At 40.6% G+C, this 21,960-nt stretch overlaps 1 protein-coding gene across 1 annotated transcript in view; it reads right to left on the bottom strand.

The window, feature by feature from the left end:
* Positions 1–2,261: 2,261 nt before the first annotated feature.
* MCU (mitochondrial calcium uniporter) overlaps positions 2,262–21,960 on the bottom strand; it is a 126,535-nt gene continuing 106,836 nt past the window's right edge. Inside the window, exons 5-8 of the mRNA XM_083148444.1 lie at positions 19,547–19,707; positions 7,215–7,418; positions 5,356–5,472; positions 2,262–4,688 (exon numbers count right to left, since the gene is read on the bottom strand). Of these exons, the coding sequence (XP_083004570.1) occupies positions 4,611–4,688; positions 5,356–5,472; positions 7,215–7,418; positions 19,547–19,707 (560 nt within the window). The 3' untranslated portion in view covers positions 2,262–4,610. The remainder of the gene's footprint in view (positions 4,689–5,355; positions 5,473–7,214; positions 7,419–19,546; positions 19,708–21,960) is intronic.

Raw genomic sequence — 21,960 nt, 5'->3', positions numbered from 1 at the left:
AACATTGATTCCTATGGGAAATCGGGTGCATCGCGTCGTGGGCATCGCGGGTACATTTATGGCCGGCCGCGACGCGACCGACGCGATTTCCATGTTTAACATGGGTTTCAATGGGAAATCGGGGGCATCGTGTCGGTCACGTCGCGGCCAGACATAAATGTACCCGCGATCACCACGACGGGCGCCCAGATAGGAAACAAGTACCAAAAAAAATACTGGAGATTTCTTACTAAATCTCTCACTTTCTGAATCTCTCATCCTATCAAATTTCACCAAAGGTGTCTTTTTTGCCGAAAATGCATCTTATTCACCCACAGATGTGACCTCATACATATTTATTGCTGTCTTGCACAGAGCCCCTCATCTTCTAGCGTGACTCTTTTTTTTTCACGAAAATGTACAGTACCTTATTTACGAAATGTGTCATACATCACTATAATCAGAACAGCCTCACATGATATTGTCAAGAGGGCCTATTTAGGGCGATTGCAGTAAAGACATGTGAGTTGACTAAGATGACTGACTGAATACTTGGGATATATAGGGCCCGGATGTAATACCCATACATGCACGTAGAGGAGGGGGCGGGCAGAAATTACCTATTGCCCCAGGTACCAAAAACTGTTTTAACCCTGGTTCCCACATGAAGGTGTCAAGAAGCATTTAAAAATGAGAAGATACATTTCACTAAAGCCCCAACACTTGACCCGGGATTCAAAGAGCACAAATCTTCCATATTGTGATTGCACCATACAAAATCTACTTTTTCTAAATAACATAGCGCTGGACATGGCAAGTAGTATAACAAGTATATAATATGTGAACTGGAGTGGCTCGATCTGCATGCAGAATATGCAAGAGGAAATTACGGCAAATTTATTGCACTGAACAGTCTAGAATTTTTTGTGAGAATTTACTGTATATCAGCATCCCATCTTCCCTAACTTATTAAGAAATCTACAGGGAGTAGACTGAGATACGGATGATTAAATATTGATGAAACAATACCCCCTTTGCAAACATGAAAGCTTCACGGTCATATTTTATTCAGTGAAAGAAATAACCCACACACTTGCACTATTCTAAGGAAGTACAATGCATCTGCGACAACAATGCATCTACAAAAGTCATAGGTCTTACTCAGAATTATTAAAAGTTCTGCCAAAAATGTTCAGAGCGTCCCAGTAAGTGGAGGCTTCATAATGATTAAAAAAAAAAAAAAGGGGGGGGATGATTCTGCACTGCATTTAGAAATGGACTAGAAAACGAAAATACAACAGTCAAGCAAATCATAGTTCATGTGTTAAATATACTAAAAGATACAGAAAGTGGTAAGAAAAAAAATAAAATAAATAGGTTTTGAAATACAGAGCAGTACATAATATGATTAAGGAAAATATATAGGGGTGACAAAAGGACCACTTGTGTACATTCATAACCCTGACACACACAACAGGAGTGGAGTAACACCAAAGATAGGCAAGGAATGCCCGTGTATTAATGGCCATCACCTATTGTAGCTATGCTACTCTATATTGTTGCTAGTATTTCATAATATAGAACACAGCATCCAAGTAACACATATAATAATCTCAATGCTTTTAAAGAACGGGTCACCCCTCCCACGGTTCTCTTTCCTCTACCATGGTAACTCCTACTGCACATATACATCTCAGGACACACATTGCGTTATTACTACTAGATCTATAAAACAGTGTACCCAAACTATGTGGTGCTGCAGTGCATTGCAGATATGATGAGACTGCGTGACTAGTATTCTTCCTGCAAATCCACTCCAATCTCCTCCTTTACAAAGCTTACTGCAAAGTGCCCAGGTAAAATATTAATCATCCCCTATCTCCGTTTGTCCTATACTCGGACACCCTAGCGTATATATGTCACCATCTTTCTAGGATTCGCTTTATCAAATCTGTATGTACAGTACATTTTTTACCCATTAGGACTGTCCCTCAATGTGTGTTCCCTTTGTATGTATTATTTGCATTGTACCTGTTCCCTCTACATTTTCCTATTGTTCCCATCCCACCTTCTACTCATCTCTCCCTTCTTCTTTCCTCATAAACGATGTGTCTTTACAACCACAAATATATATAACTCGCACGCTACTGTAACAATATAAATGATTAAAATGTGTAAACAAGTTAAATTCTGTGTATTTTACATAGGTCAATTGTAATGGGAAACTAAAAAAAAAAAAAAAATTAATTCTTGCCACCCCCAAAAAAGTATAAACTTACAACTTTACTTGAAAAATTGAATAAGTGTTTATTGTTGCAGAATTACATTTTTTCTTTTATACATATTTCATAAATGTTACATGATTTTACACATCTATATTTTGCTTATTTATAGGACATTCCTCCATGCTCCACACCCCCCTCCCACCCTACACCCTTTAGAGACATTTCCTGTTCATTTCCACCTGTACAGACAGGATTAAACCATGTGTTGCTGGAAAGGCCTCAGTGGGTATGTGCTTCCAGCTCCTTCAGCAGCAGAAGTGCAAATGGTAAAAGAAAAGCTTTAGCTTGTGTTAGTGTTAAAAAGAGGAACTCCTGGTCAAGATCATAGACATCCAAGCAGAAACATAATTCCAGGCTACAAACTTGGCATCACAACTAATTCTGGTTTAAATCGCTTTAAATGGATCGTAAATTTACTTTTGACATCCTATGCGCTACATTTGTAGGGGAAGATGATTGTCAACCTTGCTATTTCCATACCAGCCATCCCACCCCATATATTACAGGGCACAACTTAAAAAGACATAGACATGGCAGGGACTATATCTAGAGTGCCAGGAAGTGGACATTAGTCACCACCTGTGGAAAGCAGTTACTGCGTTCTGTAGTCTATGTTCTGCATGGAGCTATAATTTTGAAGTACAGGACACAAAAGACTAAAAAAAAAAAAACAAGACAATTATGGAAAAAGGAATCAATCCACCTGAGAGGAGGGACATAGATTAGGCAGTTACTTAAGACTGCGAGAGTTGGCAGCATCCGCCAACTACGTTCCATGTGAACAAGAGTTAGGCTGGCATGGAGTCCTTGGTAACTTAACTGCCAGCTATGTCCTTTAATATATGAAGAGAACAGTTCCTCTCCTCTCTATTTCAATATAAGCAAGGCACCAGTCATCTGGCTTCACTCCTTTAGTTCTGTAATCCTATCCCTGAAGTAGGAGCCTTTCACAGTGGGGAGTCCTTAAAAAATAAAATAAAACATAAAAAAAAGAAGAGAAATAAAATAGTCTCTACAGACGTGTAGCCGGAAACAAACTTTTATTACCCACCATGCCAACCCCAACAAGAGACTGCACCATTTTGATATTGAAAGTCTGTGGAAGAGCAGCTTATTCCAAAAGAAAAAAATTAAAGAAAACCCCTGAAATCTTTGGAACAAAGATAGAGGTGATATCTCAGTCGTTTCCACTCTTTAATCCTTCAGCGATGGATACGGTATATAAAACCCCTGGATGTTGGGTGTTTGATCCATGAAGTTGTTGCGCTTCTAGAAACAGGACACCAGCCAGAAGATGGAGAGTCTTTAAGATGACAATTGATTTTCAGGTCATCAGAATGAGGTGGTAACTGTTCGCAGTCACGCAGCTTTGATTCATTACCCCACTGAGCCATCAATCCGAGAGTGCAGGTACATGTGGACATCTCCCTCCCAAAAATAACGAACATAAAATCTATCCATGCATTGAGCCCCTGAAATATATATATATAGCCAAGGCAGTGGGAGGGAGAAGAACAGGGGACATTTAGAAAGTGATTACAAGGAAAATCACGTGCGGTTTGTTAAGATGCATAGCAGAAAGTTTCACGGTGTTTGGGACTTGGATAAAAATTCAACGGTGTTGTATCTAAACACAGACAGGCATATGCACGAACCTGGAGATTCATGACAGGTCGGTGCAAGAATGTCTCAATATCAACTGCAACAAAATGCTTTAAGACTGGAGACGATTGTTATGCTGAGGTTACGTCTGGTATATCTGATCCAACGTTCTTCCAAATGGCATTAATTGTGCGCTACATTACTGGCGTGTCTCCAGTAGCTCGGTAAACCATTAAACCAATGTGTGCTGCCACATCCTAAACACCATAAAATTAGGGTGGAACGAAAAAAAAAATTCTCAAAAAACAAAAATGTAATTCGTTCGGAACCCTCATCCATGTATTTATGATTCATTTTCACTCACTGACAACTAAAATAGATATTATTTGAATAAGAAATCTTCCAAGCCCTTATAGGAGCGGCTTTTAACAATGGCAAGGCCCCAAACGCTGATTAAATTCCATTTTTAATCTTTTCTGTTAGATTGTTTTAACAGCTTAAAAAAAATTAAAAAAAAGATACAAAAAAAAAAAAAAAAAAAAAATGAACAAAACCTCAAAAACACATATGGAAGAAACACAAAAAATAAAAGAGAAATAAAAAAATTAAGGAAAAAAAAATGGAGCGAGAAATGATCACCTATCCCAATACCACATCCCAGCTATCACCTATAACGCTTTTTTTTTTTTTCAAAGGCAAGAGATATCCGCAGGTTTCGCTGGGGATTTAAGAGTTACACGATGATCAATCTTTGTCATCAATCTGTCGGATTGGGAGATGCATCTGCAGGGGATCGCGCAGTCTTTTAAGGTCCAACTCAGCCTGGAAATAAAACAAAAAAAAGGTATATTTGCATATGTAAAACAATTAGACCTGCTAATAAACCTCACATGATATGTGGGAAACCACTTAACTTCAAATATTTTGAAAGTTATTTTACCTAACTGCACAGAGATATAAAATTAAAGTAATGGTTAAAGTATACTTGAGCACAGATGACTTAATTAGCCACCTATGCTCAAGCATGACATGACATAACTTTGACTGTACAGCTAGGTACACACTGGCCGATATATTGACCGTTGAAGTAAAGTACCGATATATTGTGTCATCATTGGCATAAAAAAATAGTATGGTATTCACCTGCAATTTGGGTCTAAATTGCAGGTGCCCTGGAACCTGCGAGTCGCACCGGCTGCACAAGCAATCTCTTGGACTGCTTGTGCAACTGAGCAGGCTTGTCTAGTATTGTGTGCAAAATAACTGCATGAGATATATCGCTCAATTGGGGGGGGGGAGATTGTCGGTGACTTCTCTGAGGGGAGAAATCGCCGCAGTGTATGGGGGCCTTAAAAGATACAACACAGCTCTGGCAGGTGAATTAGAACAGGGTCTTTAGACCAAGCCAGCTATAAATGAGGAACACCTTCAAGTTCAATTCACATTCAATGTTAAGAACCCAGCATTATAAAGATTTTTTAAAGCATACCTGAGCAATAGCATCCTTGAGTCGATTGTATTCTAGAAAATCAAAACTCGTTTTTTTGGCAGATTTATGGAAAAAATTTAAGAACTGCCTGTCTGTGGCATCTGGATAAATATATTCCTGTAGAAAGAAATGATTACATGAAAAAAGACATAATAAATATAACACAAAAACATCCATTATTTAATATTTTACCTTTCTTCATGTACAGCGATAATGCGTTTATAATGTACTGGGGTATGGTTAACTTTTTGGAAATATTAAAATATACTGTATAGAGGGTTTATCTGGGTCTTGTGATATCTAGATAATGATACGTGCACTTAAAATGAATGAACAATCCCACATAGCTATTAACTGTCCAGGACACACCTGATCACGCCTTACGCATGACCAAGTTAGCCTCTTCCCTGACTGCAACATAGGGCTGGATGTAATGGGTTGTGACAGCTCCAGTGGCCATCTAGGATGGCAGACGAACAGAGTTTTTTTTTTTTTATGGCAAAACCATGCCATAACACGTACACACGGGGGGAGATATATTGCTCAGCAATATATTGCTCAGTGTCCCCTTTTTATCAGCGACTAGAGATGGTCGCTGATGAAAAGGAACCTCAGCCGGCGGTGCCATAGAGGTAATCAGCTGGTCGCAGGAGCAAGCTCCTATGACCAGCGATTAGAATGGGGCTGAAAACGGGAGCGCGCACCCGGCGATTTATCGCCGGACCACTCTCCCATCACTGGCAATATGGTCGCCTGCAACCATATTTCCAGCGATTTCAGCCCCTATCGCCCCCGTGTGTACACAGCTTTAGAGATTTTTTTTTTTAAAAGGGGCAATCATTTACGAGTTCAGTACCATCCCACACGCCCGCCGAACTCACAGCCCACCCATAGAATACTAAATGAGCAGTTAAGCTAAGGATTCTATGTCCTGTATAGGACAATATAGAATTTACACTATGAAGGTGATATTGAAGGCATTCACATGGCTTGTATATAAAAATCAGTGGATGCCCTATTATATAATACTAATTTTATTTTTATAGCTCTATAAACAGACTCAAGGCACTTTACAGGCGTAAAAAGCAAAAAGGACATAGTACAAAATAAAAAATAAATAAAAGATAACTTAAAACTTAAATTAAGCATAATGCAGGGTTGGTGCAGACATTTGGGTAATAACTGGGGCCCCCTAATCTTTTTAACATTCCCAATCACAGCATAGTAGTTGCATTTATGGTGCCCATACACGGTACATTTTGGGCTGCCTATTCGATGCGCGCTCCCACACACATCACATCATACAGTCCAAAAAGTGCAGCGGGTACTTTTTGAACAAGACCTAGTTCGAAACGGACACTGGGTCAGCACATCGGATGCATTTTGGACTAGATATGATTCGATCTAGTTCAACACGCACAGTGCGTATCACACCGTGTATGGGCACCATTACACATTGTAGGAATGACCCAACTGCAAGAAATGTGACTAACGCTGTAAGGATTATACAATGGCCTGAGCAAGATCACCCATACCCCTTTCACATCGCCAAACTAACCCGTGTCAACCCGGGTTGTTGCCGGGTTGAGGTGCAGTGTGAAAAGCACGAAACCTTATAAGCCAGGTCGAGCAACCCGGGTTATAAGAAGGGTTAAACCTGGGTCGCCCTGTATAATGGGCGACCCAGGGCGGAACCAAGATCGCAATCCCAATTCTGACCTGTGTTTGCGATGTGAATGGGTACCAGATTAATGTAACATGTATGTGCATGCTTTCTGTACATACACATACATACATACACACAGTTGATAACAATCATTATTTCCAGTATTGTAACATAAAAAAGGTACATTGCTCACCTTGCCTGTTAGTAAAAAATACCCATACATTCCAATGACACCGCCGTAAGTGATAAAGTAAGTGACCGGTTCCATGATATCCCAAGAATACTCCCACCACGTCAGACGGGCGAGGACGCCAAACTGTACAGACATGTAAGCCAAGACACACCACTGGACAAACCTGGTCTTCTTTGCTGCTCTCTGAGCAATCTGAATCCTGACCTGGAAAATAAAACATTGGTCAACATTACATCTGCTGATAAGCACAAACATTGCACATTTTATTTTTTAAAGACATACACATAAGTAAATTGTACAGAAATGTGCTACTAGTATACGTAGATTGCATGTGATGTATGATTTTAAAATATTTACAGCTCCCAACCAGCACAGAATATTCTGACCTGTGGCCCTCTAAACAAAAGTTATAGGCGTACAAGTGATGAAGATTCCGAGTATCACGTTTAGTTTTGTAAGGGAACGCCGCATGAACTGTTAAAATTGTTTAACCCCTTCCTGACAGAGCTAGTTTTTGCGTTCCTGACAGAGCCATTTTTTTCAAATCTGACATGTCTCACTTAAGTGGGGATAACTTTTTTTTGCTTTTACTTATCCCAGTGATTTTGAGATTGTTTTTTCGTGACACATTGTACTTCAAATTAGTGGTAAATTTGGGTCGATACAGTCTGTGTTTTTTTGTGAAAAATACCAAAATGTCGTGAAAAAATGGAAAATTTAGCGATTTGCAAAATGTTAAATTTTCTGCTTGTGAGACAAATAATCATACCACTCAAAATAGTTAATAACTAACATAGACCATATGTCTACTTTATGTTTCCATCATTATTTCAACTTCCTTTTAATTTTTTGGGACACTAGGAGGCTTACAATATGAATAGCAAATTCTCAAATTTTCAAGAAAATTTCAAACACTGATTTTTTTAGGGACCAGTTCAGTTCTGATGTGACTTTGAGGGACTTGTATGTGAGACACCCCCATAAATGATGCCATTTCAAAAACTGCACCCCTCACAGTATTCAAAACAGCATTTTGGAAGTTTGTTAACCCTTTAGGTGTTTCACAGGAATTAAAACAAAGTGTAGGTGAAATTTCAAAATTTCATTTTTTTTGCAGATTTGCAATTTTAATACATTTTTCTAAGGAACACAGTACATTTTACTAGAGAAATGTGACTAAAAATTGATTCCCCCAATTCTTTTGTTTTCAAAAATATCCTATATGTGGCCCTAGTGTGCACGTTGACCAAACCACAGGCTTCATAATAGAAGGAGCACCTACTTGATTTTGGAGCCTCCTTTTTATGAGATTATTTTTTAGGCACCATGTAGGTTTCTAGGCACCATAAGATGCTAAAATTTAGGAACCCCCCCACAAGTTACCCCATTTTGCAAACTACACCCCTCAGGGAATTCATCTAGGGGTATAGTGTACATTTCAAACCCCCAGGGGTTTCACCAATTGTGGTACAACTGGGCAGTGAAAATGAAAAATTACATTTTTTACACAAAAATGCAGTTCTGGCTCAAAATTTTTCATTTTCACAAGGAATGAAGGAGACAAAGCACCCCAAAATCTGTGCCCCAATTTCTCCCGAGTACGGCAATGCCTCACATGTGACCAAAAAATACCAGTTGGGTGCATGGCAGGACTCAGAAGGGAAGGAGTGATTTTTGGATTTTGCAGCTCAGATTCTGGTGGAATTTTGGTGGGTGCTATGTCGCATTAGCAAGACCCCCCAAGCACCAATACAGTGGAACCCCCCCACAAGTGACCCCATTTTGCAAACTACACCCCTCAGGGAATTCATCTAGGGGTATAGTGTACATTTCAAACCCCCAGGGGTTTCACCAATTTTGATACAAGTGGGCAGTGAACATGAAAAATTAAATTTTTTTACACAAAAATGCAGTTCTGGCTCAAAATTTTTCATTTTCAGAAGGTATGAAGGAGAAAAAGCACCCCAAAATCTGTGCCCCAATTTCTCCCGAGTACGGCAATGCCTCACATGTGAACAAAAAATACCAGTTGGGTGCATGGCAGGACTCAGAAGGGAAGGAGTGATTTTTGGATTTTGCAGCACAGATTTTGGTGGAATGAATGGTGGGTGCTATGTTGCACCAATACAGTGGAATCCCCCCACAAGTCACCCCATTTTGCAAACTACACCCCTCAGGGAATTCATCTAGGGGTATAGTGTACATTTCAAACCCCCAGGGGTTTCACCAATTTTGATACAAGTGGGCAGTGAACATGAAAAATTACATTTTTTTACACAAAAATGCAGTTCTGGCTCAAAATTTTTCATTTTCAGAAGGTATGAAGGAGAAAAAGCACCCCAAAATCTGTGCCCCAATTTCTCCCGAGTACGGCAATGCCTCACATGTGACCAAAAAATACCAGTTGGGTGCATGGCAGGACTCAGAAGGGAAGGAGTGATTTTTGGATTTTGCAGCTCAGATTCTGGTGGAATTTTGGTGGGTGCTATGTCGCATTAGCAAGACCCCCAAAGCACCAATACAGTGGAACCCCCCCACAAGTGATCCCATTTTGCAAACTACACCCCTCAGGGAATTCATCTAGGGGTATAGTGTACATTTCAAACCCCCAGGGGTTTCACCAATTTTGATACAAGTGGGCAGTGAACATGAAAAATTACATTTTTTTACACAAAAATGCAGTTCTGGCTCAAAATTTTTCATTTTCAGAAGGTATGAAGGAGAAAAAGCACCCCAAAATCTGTGCCCCAATTTCTCCCGAGTACGGCAATGCCTCACATGTGACCAAAAAATACCAGTTGGGTGCATGGCAGGACTCAGAAGGGAAGGAGTGATTTTTGGATTTTGCAGCTCAGATTCTGGTGGAATTTTGGTGGGTGCTATGTCGCATTAGCAAGACCCCCAAAGCACCAATACAGTGGAACCCCCCCACAAGTGACCCCATTTTGCAAACTACACCCCTCAGGGAATTCATCTAGGGGTATAGTGTACATTTCAAACCCCCAGGGGTTTCACCAATTTTGATACAAGTGGGCAGTGAACATGAAAAATTACATTTTTTTACACAAAAATGCAGTTCTGGCTCAAAATTTTTCATTTTCAGAAGGTATGAAGGAGAAAAAGCACCCCAAAATCTGTGCCCCAATTTCTCCCGAGTACGGCAATGCCTCACATGTGAACAAAAAATACCAGTTGGGTGCATGGCAGGACTCAGAAGGGAAGGAGTGATTTTTGGATTTTGCAGCACAGATTTTGGTGGAATGAATGGTGGGTGCTATGTTGCACCAATACAGTGGAACCCCCCCACAAGTCACCCCATTTTGCAAAGTACACCCCTCAGGGAATTCATCTAGGGGTATAGTGTACATTTCAAACCCCCAGGGGTTTCACCAATTTTGATACAAGTGGGCAGTGAACATGAAAAATTACATTTTTTTACACAAAAATGCAGTTCTGGCTCAAAATTTTTCATTTTCAGAAGGTATGAAGGAGAAAAAGCACCCCAAAATCTGTGCCCCAATTTCTCCCGAGTACGGCAATGCCTCACATGTGACCAAAAAATACCAGTTGGGTGCATGGCAGGACTCAAAAGGGAAGGAGTGATTTTTGGATTTTGCAGCTCAGATTCTGGTGGAATTTTGGTGGGTGCTATGTCGCATTAGCAAGACCCCCCAAGCACCAATACAGTGGAACCCCCCCACAAGTGACCCCATTTTGCAAACTACACCCCTCAGGGAATTCATCTAGGGGTATAGTGTACATTTCAAACCCCCAGGGGTTTCACCAATTTTGATACAAGTGGGCAGTGAACATGAAAAATTACATTTTTTTACACAAAAATGCAGTTCTGGCTCAAAATTTTTCATTTTCAGAAGGTATGAAGGAGAAAAAGCACCCCAAAATCTGTGCCCCAATTTCTCCCGAGTACGGCAATGCCTCACATGTGACCAAAAAATACCAGTTGGGTGCATGGCAGGACTCAAAAGGGAAGGAGTGATTTTTGGATTTTGCAGCTCAGATTCTGGTGGAATTTTGGTGGGTGCTATGTCGCATTAGCAAGACCCCCCAAGCACCAATACAGTGGAACCCCCCCACAAGAGACCCCATTTTGCAAACTACACCCCTCAGGGAATTCATCTAGGGGTATAGTGTACATTTCAAACCCCCAGGGGTTTCACCAATTTTGATACAAGTGGGCAGTGAACATGAAAAATTACATTTTTTTACACAAAAATGCAGTTCTGGCTCAAAATTTTTCATTTTCAGAAGGTATGAAGGAGAAAAAGCACCCCAAAATCTGTGCCCCAATTTCTCCCGAGTACGGCAATGCCTCACATGTGACCAAAAAATACCAGTTGGGTGCATGGCAGGACTCAAAAGGGAAGGAGTGATTTTTGGATTTTGCAGCTCAGATTCTGGTGGAATTTTGGTGGGTGCTATGTCGCATTAGCAAGACCCCCCAAGCACCAATACAGTGGAACCCCCCCACAAGTGACCCCATTTTGCAAACTACACCCCTCAGGGAATTCATCTAGGGGTATAGTGTACATTTCAAACCCCCAGGGGTTTCACCAATTTTGATACAAGTGGGCAGTGAACATGAAAAATTACATTTTTTTACACAAAAATGCAGTTCTGGCTCAAAATTTTTCATTTTCAGAAGGTATGAAGGAGAAAAAGCACCCCAAAATCTGTGCCCCAATTTCTCCCGAGTACGGCAATGCCTCACATGTGAACAAAAAATACCAGTTGGGTGCATGGCAGGACTCAGAAGGGAAGGAGTGATTTTTGGATTTTGCAGCACAGATTTTGGTGGAATGAATGGTGGGTGCTATGTTGCACCAATACAGTGGAACCCCCCCACAAGTCACCCCATTTTGCGAAGTACACCCCTCAGGGAATTCATCTAGGGGTATAGTGTACATTTCAAACCCCCAGGGGTTTCACCAATTTTGATACAAGTGGGCAGTGAAAATGAAAAATTACATTTTTTTACACAAAAATGCAGTTCTGGCTCAAAATTTTTCATTTTCAGAAGGAATGAAGGAGACAAAGCACCCCAAAATCTGTGCCCCAATTTCTCCCGAGTACGGCAATGCCTCATGTGTGACCAAAAAGTGGCAGGATTAAGAAGGGAAGGAGTGATATTTGGATTTTGCAGCACAAATTCTGGTGGAATGATGGTGGGTGCTATGTCGCATTAGCAAGACCCCCAAAGCACCAATACAGTGGAACCCCCCCACAAGTGACCCCATTTTGCAAACTACACCCCTCAGGGAATTCATCTAGGGGTATAGTGTACATTTCAAACCCCCAGGGGTTTCACCAATTTTGATAAAACTGGGCAGTGAACATGAAAAATTACATTTTTTTACACAAAAATGCAGTTCTGGCTCAAAATTTTTCATTTTCACAAGGAATGAAGGAGACAAAGCACCCCAAAATCTGTGCCCCAATTTCTCCCGAGTACGGCAATGCCTCACATGTGACCAAAAAATACCAGTTGGGTGCATGGCAGGACTCAGAAGGGAAGGAGTGATTTTTGGATTTTGCGGCTCAGATTCTGGTGGAATGAATGGTGGGTGCTATGTGGCATTAGCAAGACCCCCGAAGCACGGTGAAATTATGAACCTAATATTCCATAGATGTGTGGTATATTTTAAAACACTCCTTTATACATAGGCCGGGTTTGTCGGGGCAAGTGTCACACTGGAAAATAGTTTGCTTTCTTATTCCCTTTTTATAGCAAACTTTGCACCTTTTTTGTGTCCTGCCCTTTTTTCCAGTGGAGGGGATTTCATCAGGAAAATGCTGCCCTGGTACAATACGGGGGCCAGTACTAGAAGTACTGGGGCCCTCTGCCTGCTGGTTCCCAAATATTAGGCCCTTTATGACTTCCTCTTGAAAGTGCATAAATGTCCCCCTCTGGCCGGTAGAACGGAATAGCACGCAAGCGTTATACAGTGCCATCTGGATGATATACACGGCCACCTTCTTGTACCAGATTTTTGTTTTCCGCAGGGCACTGTACGGCTTCAGTACCTGATCTGAAAGATCCACTCCGCCCATGTACCTATTGTAATCCAGGATACAATTAGGTTTTGAGGTGTGGGTACTGGTACCTCGTACAGGGACGGAGGTGGTACTGTCTCCGTGAATTGTTGTCAGTATAAGGACATCCCTCTTGTCCTTATATTTGACCAACAACATATTTTCGTTGCATATTCCCCTGCTTTCACCCCTTCTCATTACTTGGGCAATGTGCGTTTTTGGGAGGCCTCTTTGGTTCTTGCGCACAGTACCGCAAGCTGCTGTACCTCTTGAACCAAGGGCCTTAAACAGGGGGATGCTAGTGTAAAAGTTATCCACATAGAGGTGATAACCTTTATCCAGGAAGGGGTGCACTAAATCCCAGACAATTTTCCCACTAACACCTACGAGGGAGGGGGGGCATTCTGGCGGTTCAATTCTTGAATCCTTCCCTTCATAAACCCTAAACCTGTGGGTGTACCCTGAGGTGCTTTCACACAGTTTATACATTTTTATGCCATACCTTGCCCTCTTACTGGGAAGGTACTGGCGGAATTTAACCCTTCCTTTACAAATAAATTTTTCAGGGATGTACACCTCTTCAAATTTGGCACTGAAATGATCAATGACCGGCCTGACTTTGAATAGCCGGTCAAAGGTGGGATCATCTCTGGGTGGGCACTGTGCATTATCGGTGTAATGTATAAATTTAAGAATTGTCTCAAATCGAGTCCGGGTCATGGCCATACGGTAAAATGGAGTACTGTACAGAACATCTGTACTCCAATATTGCCTAATTTCTGGCTTTTTTACTATGCCCATATGAAACACCAGACCCCAAAACGTCATCATCTCTACTGCATCTACAGGGGTCCACCTAGCAAATGATGACGTGGGGTTTTGAGCAATAAACTGCTGGGCATATAAATTAGTTTGGTCCACCATTAAATTTACAAAATCATCAGAGAAAAATAAATTTGAAAAAGTCAATTTCTCTGAGACCTGTGGAATCAAATTGGATTCCTGGCATGGCCAAAAACTCAGGAACCTGGGGCTCAAAATTGTCTGGTGGTGGGGTCCATACGAGATCAATTGTTGGGGGGGGGGGGTCTCAGCTGCTCTACGGGGGCGTCTTTGAGGGGGTCCCTCATCATCAGAGGAGCTTAAGGCGAATCCTTCAAATTCCCCGCTTGCATCACTGGCTGTGTCAGAGTCAGAAGCAAGCAGGGCATATGCCTCCTCCGCTGAATACATTCTTCTGGATGACTGTGATGACATTTGGGAGGACATTTGGGAGGACATTTGGGATGCCATTTTTATTTTTGTGTTACTGGTAGTGAAATGTTTCAACACGTGTATAGTGTAGGGGGGGGTACAAACTTTATTTCAACCCGGGGGATATGTAGTGTGTATGTAGTGCAGAAAAAAAAAAAATACTTTATACCAATAAAAAAAAAAAAAAAATGAAGGGGTTAAAAATAAAAAATTGAAGGGGTTAAAAAAAAAAAAAAAAAAAGGTCCTGCGCCAAAAATTGAGCACAGATGTTGGTCAGTAACGTCTGTCACTGAACAGCGCTCAAAGGCAACAGGAATTTGATCAAAAAAAAAAAAAAAATAGATCAACCCTGTGCCGAAAAAGCTGATCAGTGATGTACGTCACTGATCAGCGCACAGTGGCCACAGGACACCCACAAAATCACAGTGTGTGTAAAAAAAAAATTAAAAAAAGACCCCACAGCACTCACAAAAAAAAAAAAGGTGATCAGTGATGCGACACTGATTACCAGTGAGGTGCAGCAGGTGCACAACCTTTGGTGCAACTGACAGTGCAACTGACAGGTATATATAAAAAAAAAAAAACCTCTGCACCCCCAAAAAAGTTGCTGATCACCTCAGATATAGTGATCAGCACAAAAGGCGGGGGCAGCAGACACAAAATTTAGCACTCTCTGTCACTCTCTATCACTCTCTGTCACTATCTCTCACTATCTCTCACTATCTCTCACTATCTCTCACTATCTCTCACTATCTCTCACTATCTCTCACTATCTCTCACTATCTCTCACTATCTCTCACTATCTCTCACTATCTATCACTCTAGGACACTAAAAAACCTGCACCCCCAAAAAGGGGGGGTAGCAGACACAAAATATACACTCTCTATCACTCTCTGTCACTATCTCTCACTATCTCTCACTATCTCACCATCTTATAATAGAGCATTCTGCATATTTTAATGTGACATACACCTATCAAACTCCACCATTTGGTGCGCAATGGACTTTTACTACCTGCTAGTTGCAATATACTATTCCTAAGTATCTAGTGTACTATAAGCAAACTAAAGCCCCCATACACACTAACCGATCTCCACAAATGCCAATATTGGTGACATGAGTACCCGGTGGGGTGCAAGCATCCCAAAGTGCACACACACTTGCCGGTGCCAGGAGGGATCGATGGAGGAAACGGGAACCATGCAGTGGCGCACACAGAGAGAGGGGGGAGGGGTTAGTACCCAGAAACCCCCCAGGAGTCCTAGGCTGAAAGCTGAGGGTCCCCTATTTCCATGGGTACAAGAATTTTAAAAATCGGCCCTTGGGAACCGGAGATATCTGACTTCAAAGCAGTGGTCCCCATCCAAGCCTGTTAATTGCTCTTCCCAGTCAGATATTTCAGGTTCTGTCTGACTTAGCGTTTTTCTGAGGGTATATTTCAAAAGCTGGGACTCTCCCCCTTTGATGGACACTAGTAGCTTGTCTTTACTTTTCCCAGAACCAGAGATATCAACCTTCCAGCAGCTGGTTACTGCTCCAGCTCCACACACCTGGTATGTAGTTTTATATTCTCGTTGGCAGATTGCTCTGCCGCCTGAACTCTGATCCCCTAGTCCCGCATTTCAGCAGTAAATTTGAACAATTACCTCCCTGAGGATCATATCCCCATTACACCTCGGGGAGGTTATCATTCAAAATTACTGCTGAAATGCGAATCCCAGTGGATTCGCCATTTTAATACTCTCTCCCTTAGAGGGTTGAATGAGAGTAAAGGGTTGCATTGTTTTTTGTAATTTTTCATATAAATATCATTTCCTGATATTTTCTAAGAGTCTCAATCAGTTGTTAAGAATACTTGTCCCTTTGTGTACCGATTTGATAGTCTAGTACAGTGATTTTCAACCTTTTTACCTTGCGGCACACTAAATACGATTTTAAAATTGCCAATGCACACCATGAGATCCCCACAGGGCAAAACACATTGGCCCGCACAGGAAAAAAACAAACCTATTGGCCCCCATATAAAAAACAAACACACTGGTAACAAAATAAAATACATTGGCCCTTTACATAAAAAGTAGAGACCAGTAAATAACAGTTGAACTGGTGATTGCTGTAAACTGGGTTGGGCATTTCGAAATCTGGGGGCACACTTCAGAACAGCTCAAGGCACACTAGTGTGCCACGGCACAGTGGTTGAAAAACACTGGTCTAGTACATGGGTCTTCAACCTGTGGCCCTCCAGATGTTGTGAAACTACATGTTCCAACATGCATTGCCACATTTTTTCCTATAAGGGCATGCTGGGACATGTAGTTCCACAACATCTGGAGGGCCACAGGTTGAAGACCTGTGGTCTAGTATATACTTATCAGTCAGATACATATGGCATCTGTTTTAAAAGGTGTATATTTATATACATTCTTTTGTATTTTTTGTTTATTATTCGTATGTCTTTTTCACTTTCTTTAGGTGTTTTATATCTACTAGATTCCCACAATGGCACTCACTTAGAATTGTGTATTATAAGAATATTGCAGCACTGATGTATGTTGTATAAACATCTCCATAGTAACAAGTGCTGACGCTGGTAATCTGCAATATGATCAGGCTTTGTATACGCATCACCATAGCAACAAAAGCAGACGCTGACACCCGGGGAGAGTATCGGAGCTACAGGCCTTCTGGGCAGAGGAGCCGTTCCTCAATTTCTTTGAGAATAAAGTGGTGTTGAGAATGAATCCACATTTCCTCCCAAAAGTAGTGTCTCAGTTTCACATCAACCAACAGATAGTACTACCAGCGTTCTGTGCTAACCCAGTAAATGAGAAAGAAAGGAGATTCCATATTTTGGATGTTAAGAGAGCGCTAATAATTTATCATCAAAGAGTGGAAAGCTGGAGGAAGTCAGAGACATTTTGTGGTAACGGAAGGAAAGAACAAGGGCCTGGGTGCTTCAAAAGCCACACTAGCCAGGTGGCTGAAAGAATGTATAGCCGAGGCATATAAGATAAGGGAAATGGAAGTACCATTCAACTAGAGCAGTTGCCGCATCATGGGCAGAAAAGGGAGCAGCCTCCATAGAGGAACCTCTGCAAAGCGGCATGCTGGGCTTCGGCTAACACCTTTTCAAAACACTACAGAGTAGATATCGGAGCCTCCAGTGATGCTAAACTGGGGAGGAAGATTCTCAGTGCGGTTATATATAAAAAAAAAAAAAAAAGGAAGAGAGAAAAAGAAGAATGAAGGAGGTGAAGATAACCTTGTATCCTTTCAGTTGTTACTGTTATTTCTGAATATTATTATTTTGTTGCTTTCTTTTTCCCACCCTGTTGAATATACTGCTATGGTATTACAAATATGTGGCTGCCATGGGGAGGTAGAGGAAAGTACGGATTATTACCTGTTAGTACGCTTTCCTCTACTCCACCATGGCAGCATTTTTCCCAGCCCATTGATGTAGTATTGTCTAGTTTATGTTGGAAAGCTGTATAATTAAGACACAGAGCCAAGAAGGGGCAATCCTTATATAGGGGGCAGTGTCTATTTTCTTGGTTGTTCTTGTTTCCCTTTCCAGATATCTACCTAAGTGGAGGAAAACCCATATGTGTGGCTGCCATGGTGGAGTAGAGGAAAGCATACTAACAGGTAATACTCCGTACTTTCTTGTGTGTAATGTATTTTATGTCCTGAAGAACCAATAAATTAGGTTTGAAACATTGGCAAGCACTGCTGGTTTCCTGTACCTTATTGTGTCGAGTGCCGCCGTCTGGTGGATGTTTGAAGCCCCCACAGGGGTCTGTGGATGGCACCACAATTATCATTATTTGTTGAGGATGTGCTGCTCTATACTGGACATTATACACACACACACACACACACACACACACACATATATTTATATATAATTAGTATTATTATTTATATACATTTGATCTATCTATAATACTTTAACTGACCCGGCATATACTGGGTCACCTAAGTGTCCATCTCCGTGCTTTGCTCTGCCCCTCTCTGGAAACCCCCTTCTGAAAAAGCTGCATTTGCCCCTGCCATGCTGCAGCATGACCTACATTAATAAGGTCCTCCCTCGTCTGTACATGTTCAGACGAGGGAGTGAGGAAAGGGGGGGGGGGTGCGTTATTGATGCGCACACTAGATTATAAAAGATATTGCTCAGAAGGCTTTTTCTGAACTATATATTTTACTATATCCTCTGGTGCGTATAGGCTTTAGATGCAAAATTGAAGAAAGGGCAAAAAAGCCAAGATAAAAAGACAGGTCCGATACAAGTGACCCGTACCATGCTTATCTGCAAGCTTTATGCCAATTCATTTGCTACAAATATAGCAATCCTAAGTACCTAGCCTACTATAAGCAAATAAAGATGCAAAACTGATGGAAAGTGTGCAATACAAGACTAATTACATTAGAGCATGGGTCCTCAAAGTGCGGCCCTCCAGATGTTGTGAAACTACAAATCCCAGCATGCCTTGCCACAGTTTTAACACTCCCTTATAGCAAAACTGTGGCAAGGCATGCTGGGATTTGTAGTTTCACAACATCTGGAGGGCCGCAGTTTGAGGACCCATGCATTAGAGAATATATATATATATATATAAATATATATTATACACACACACACACACACACACACACACACACACACACACACACACATACATACATACATACACATAAATATATATATATATACACACACACACACAGACACACACAGACACACACAGACACACACAGACACACACAGACACACGTAACAATAAAAACACTTGCTGGGAACTCTCTATTAGCCTCACTCTACTGTGCGGTCTTGCATAGACCAGCACTCTGGACTTGGGACTCTATTCATTGGTTTAGTAGCAACATTTCAATGCTTTAATGAACATTTTTCTCAAGCCATCATATGGAGTAATATATACATTTTGAATGGGTTGTTACTAGAAGCCGAAATACTGCAGAAAGAAGAAACTACCAAAATATTCTTAAGTGTTTATACTGTACCTTCTCCAGTGGTTCTAGCTGCTCCCGGAGGACCTCTAGCCGACCATACAGCTCTCTCTCTTTGTTGAGCTGGTGTTCATCAACACGAATAGAACTGTACAACTGCTGTACAAGAGACTTTAGGTCATTCATGGTCGTTGCATCTTCATGGCATAAAAGGTCTTAACGTATAAAAAAACAAAACAATCTGGTTTACATAAAGCGCTAATGGCAACAGTCTTAAATTATGCAATATATATATATATATATATATATATATATATATATATATATATATATATATATATATATATATATATATATATATATATATATATATATATATATATATATATATATGTTCAGTTTAAATGCTGTTACATCAATTACAAAATTCCCCCCTCCCCAATTGCACAGAGCCCCTGACCTGGGATGTTGCAGTTTGTGTCAAAGGGGCCTACATGGAAGCAATATCCAAACGCTGGCAATAGGTACCACCCATCAAAAACCAGGGTCTAACTTGCAGCGTGTTCAATAACATACATGCTTTTAGGTTGGACAAGACTGGCGTGAAAGGAGTACTCATTAAGGGTTTGATATATCTCAATACTAAAGGCTCCGTTTGAACAGCATACGGTCATTAGGTCACCAGCATGATGGTCGACAGGCATTAGGTCAACATGCAGGAAGGTCAACAGGGTCATTAGGCAGACAAGGTTTTTTTTTTTTTTTTTTACTGTTTTTTGAGCCAAAATGTGGCAACATATGGTATTTCATGCCCTACCATCCACTAGGGTGTGGTGGGTGAATAAAATAGTGTGCTGAGTGTAGTAAGCCATGTGAGGGGACGCGGTGCTACATTTAGGTGTCCATGTCGGCACGACATGTGCCAACAGGCGGTATTTAATGCCCTACCATCCACTAGGTCGTGGTGGGAGAATAAAATAAAATAAGAGTGCCCGTAAGCATGGCGAGCACAGTGATCCATGCGAGGGGACACTGCTATGTTTTAGCATACGTTGACTGTGTTGACATTCCGGCAAAAAAACAAACAAACACACCAATGTCTATTTTTTCACTGTCGACCTTCGACCTAATGACCATGTCAACCTTCCTGCATGTCCACCTAATGGTTCTCGGCCATAATGCTGGTGACCTAATGATCCATACCCATTTGAACCTAAGATTATGGATGTTCTAAAAATGTTTAACACATAATTATATATGTCTAATAAGATCTGATAACATTTATGCCATCTGAAGTAATACAGATATTGCCTGTCATATTAAAAATGGAAAAAAAAAATCTTTACTGATAATTCTGATTTAAGACATTAAACATGCCATTTATATAAGGGTTTTTAGATTTATTTTACAGCAATTGATTGTGGCTTTAGAATATACATTTAGGATTATTGCTGACAATTTGCTTGGTACTCAAGAACGTATTTAAAAAATATATAAATAAAAGGAAAGCTCAGTACTTTCACTGTATTAATTTAGAAGTATGGAGAGACTAAACGGTATTATTATTATTATGTCAAGCAGATAATTGTGGAATTTATGGTTATATCGGTTGGAGAAACTGTGAAGGGCGTGAGATACATATAAATATTGCTACTCTGACTAGGTTGCTCATTTTAGCACACTTCTTTAACATGCTGATGAGCAGATAGTACCAGGGAAATATTTCATACTGGTGATTTCTGACTTTATAATTTGAAAATTACTTGCTTGAAATGGAGTATATTAAATGAATATTTTAGTTTGATTTAAAAAAAAATTCTGTTTGTATATTCAGTTAGAAAATGATTCATACAAATCAGAGAGCTGTGGGACAACACAGCTGCAACCTAATTAAGTAGACTGCCTCCATGAATTGAAACCAAGTATGAACAAGATTTAATTTCTGCAAAAAAGCCTCAATTAGAGACGAAACGCGTCAAAGGTATTAATTAGGAGTATCGCTCCAGTGACTGACAACTAACAGTTTTTGCAATTGAGTCTTTACTTATTTCATAAACATTGATACGGTTCTGAGCAACACACAATGAAGGGGCCCACCTTTCATATCAAGTACCGTACTTCTCCGTTAATAAATGTTAAGTACTGTACGGGTGTTTTAACCTGTATTGAACAAGAGGAGAGGTCTGAGCAATTAGCTGCTAGCATGTTTGTAAATGCTATTATAAGGAAAAATAGGGGGAATAAAAACAAAAATCAGTGTTTGTCTTATTGTAACGGTTTGGACTTTTGCATTATATGCATTCTCTGTAATCTGTGGGACTCAATTTCAGGGCAATATTCTAGCATTGCTGATGAATTTAAAAAATATATATTAGGAATGGAAACAGGCAAAAAAAGTACATTTTATGTAGGATTTTATCTGGTTTTACCCAGTTAATCGATATGCAATATAAGCTATTTTAATAACA

Source organism: Crinia signifera, chromosome 6, assembly GCF_055691185.1.
Source record: "Crinia signifera chromosome 6, ASM5569118v1, whole genome shotgun sequence".
Lineage (NCBI taxonomy): Eukaryota > Metazoa > Chordata > Amphibia > Anura > Myobatrachidae > Crinia > Crinia signifera.
The sequence above is the reverse complement of the archived record's forward strand: the minus strand, read 5'-3'. Positions and strand labels throughout refer to the sequence as shown.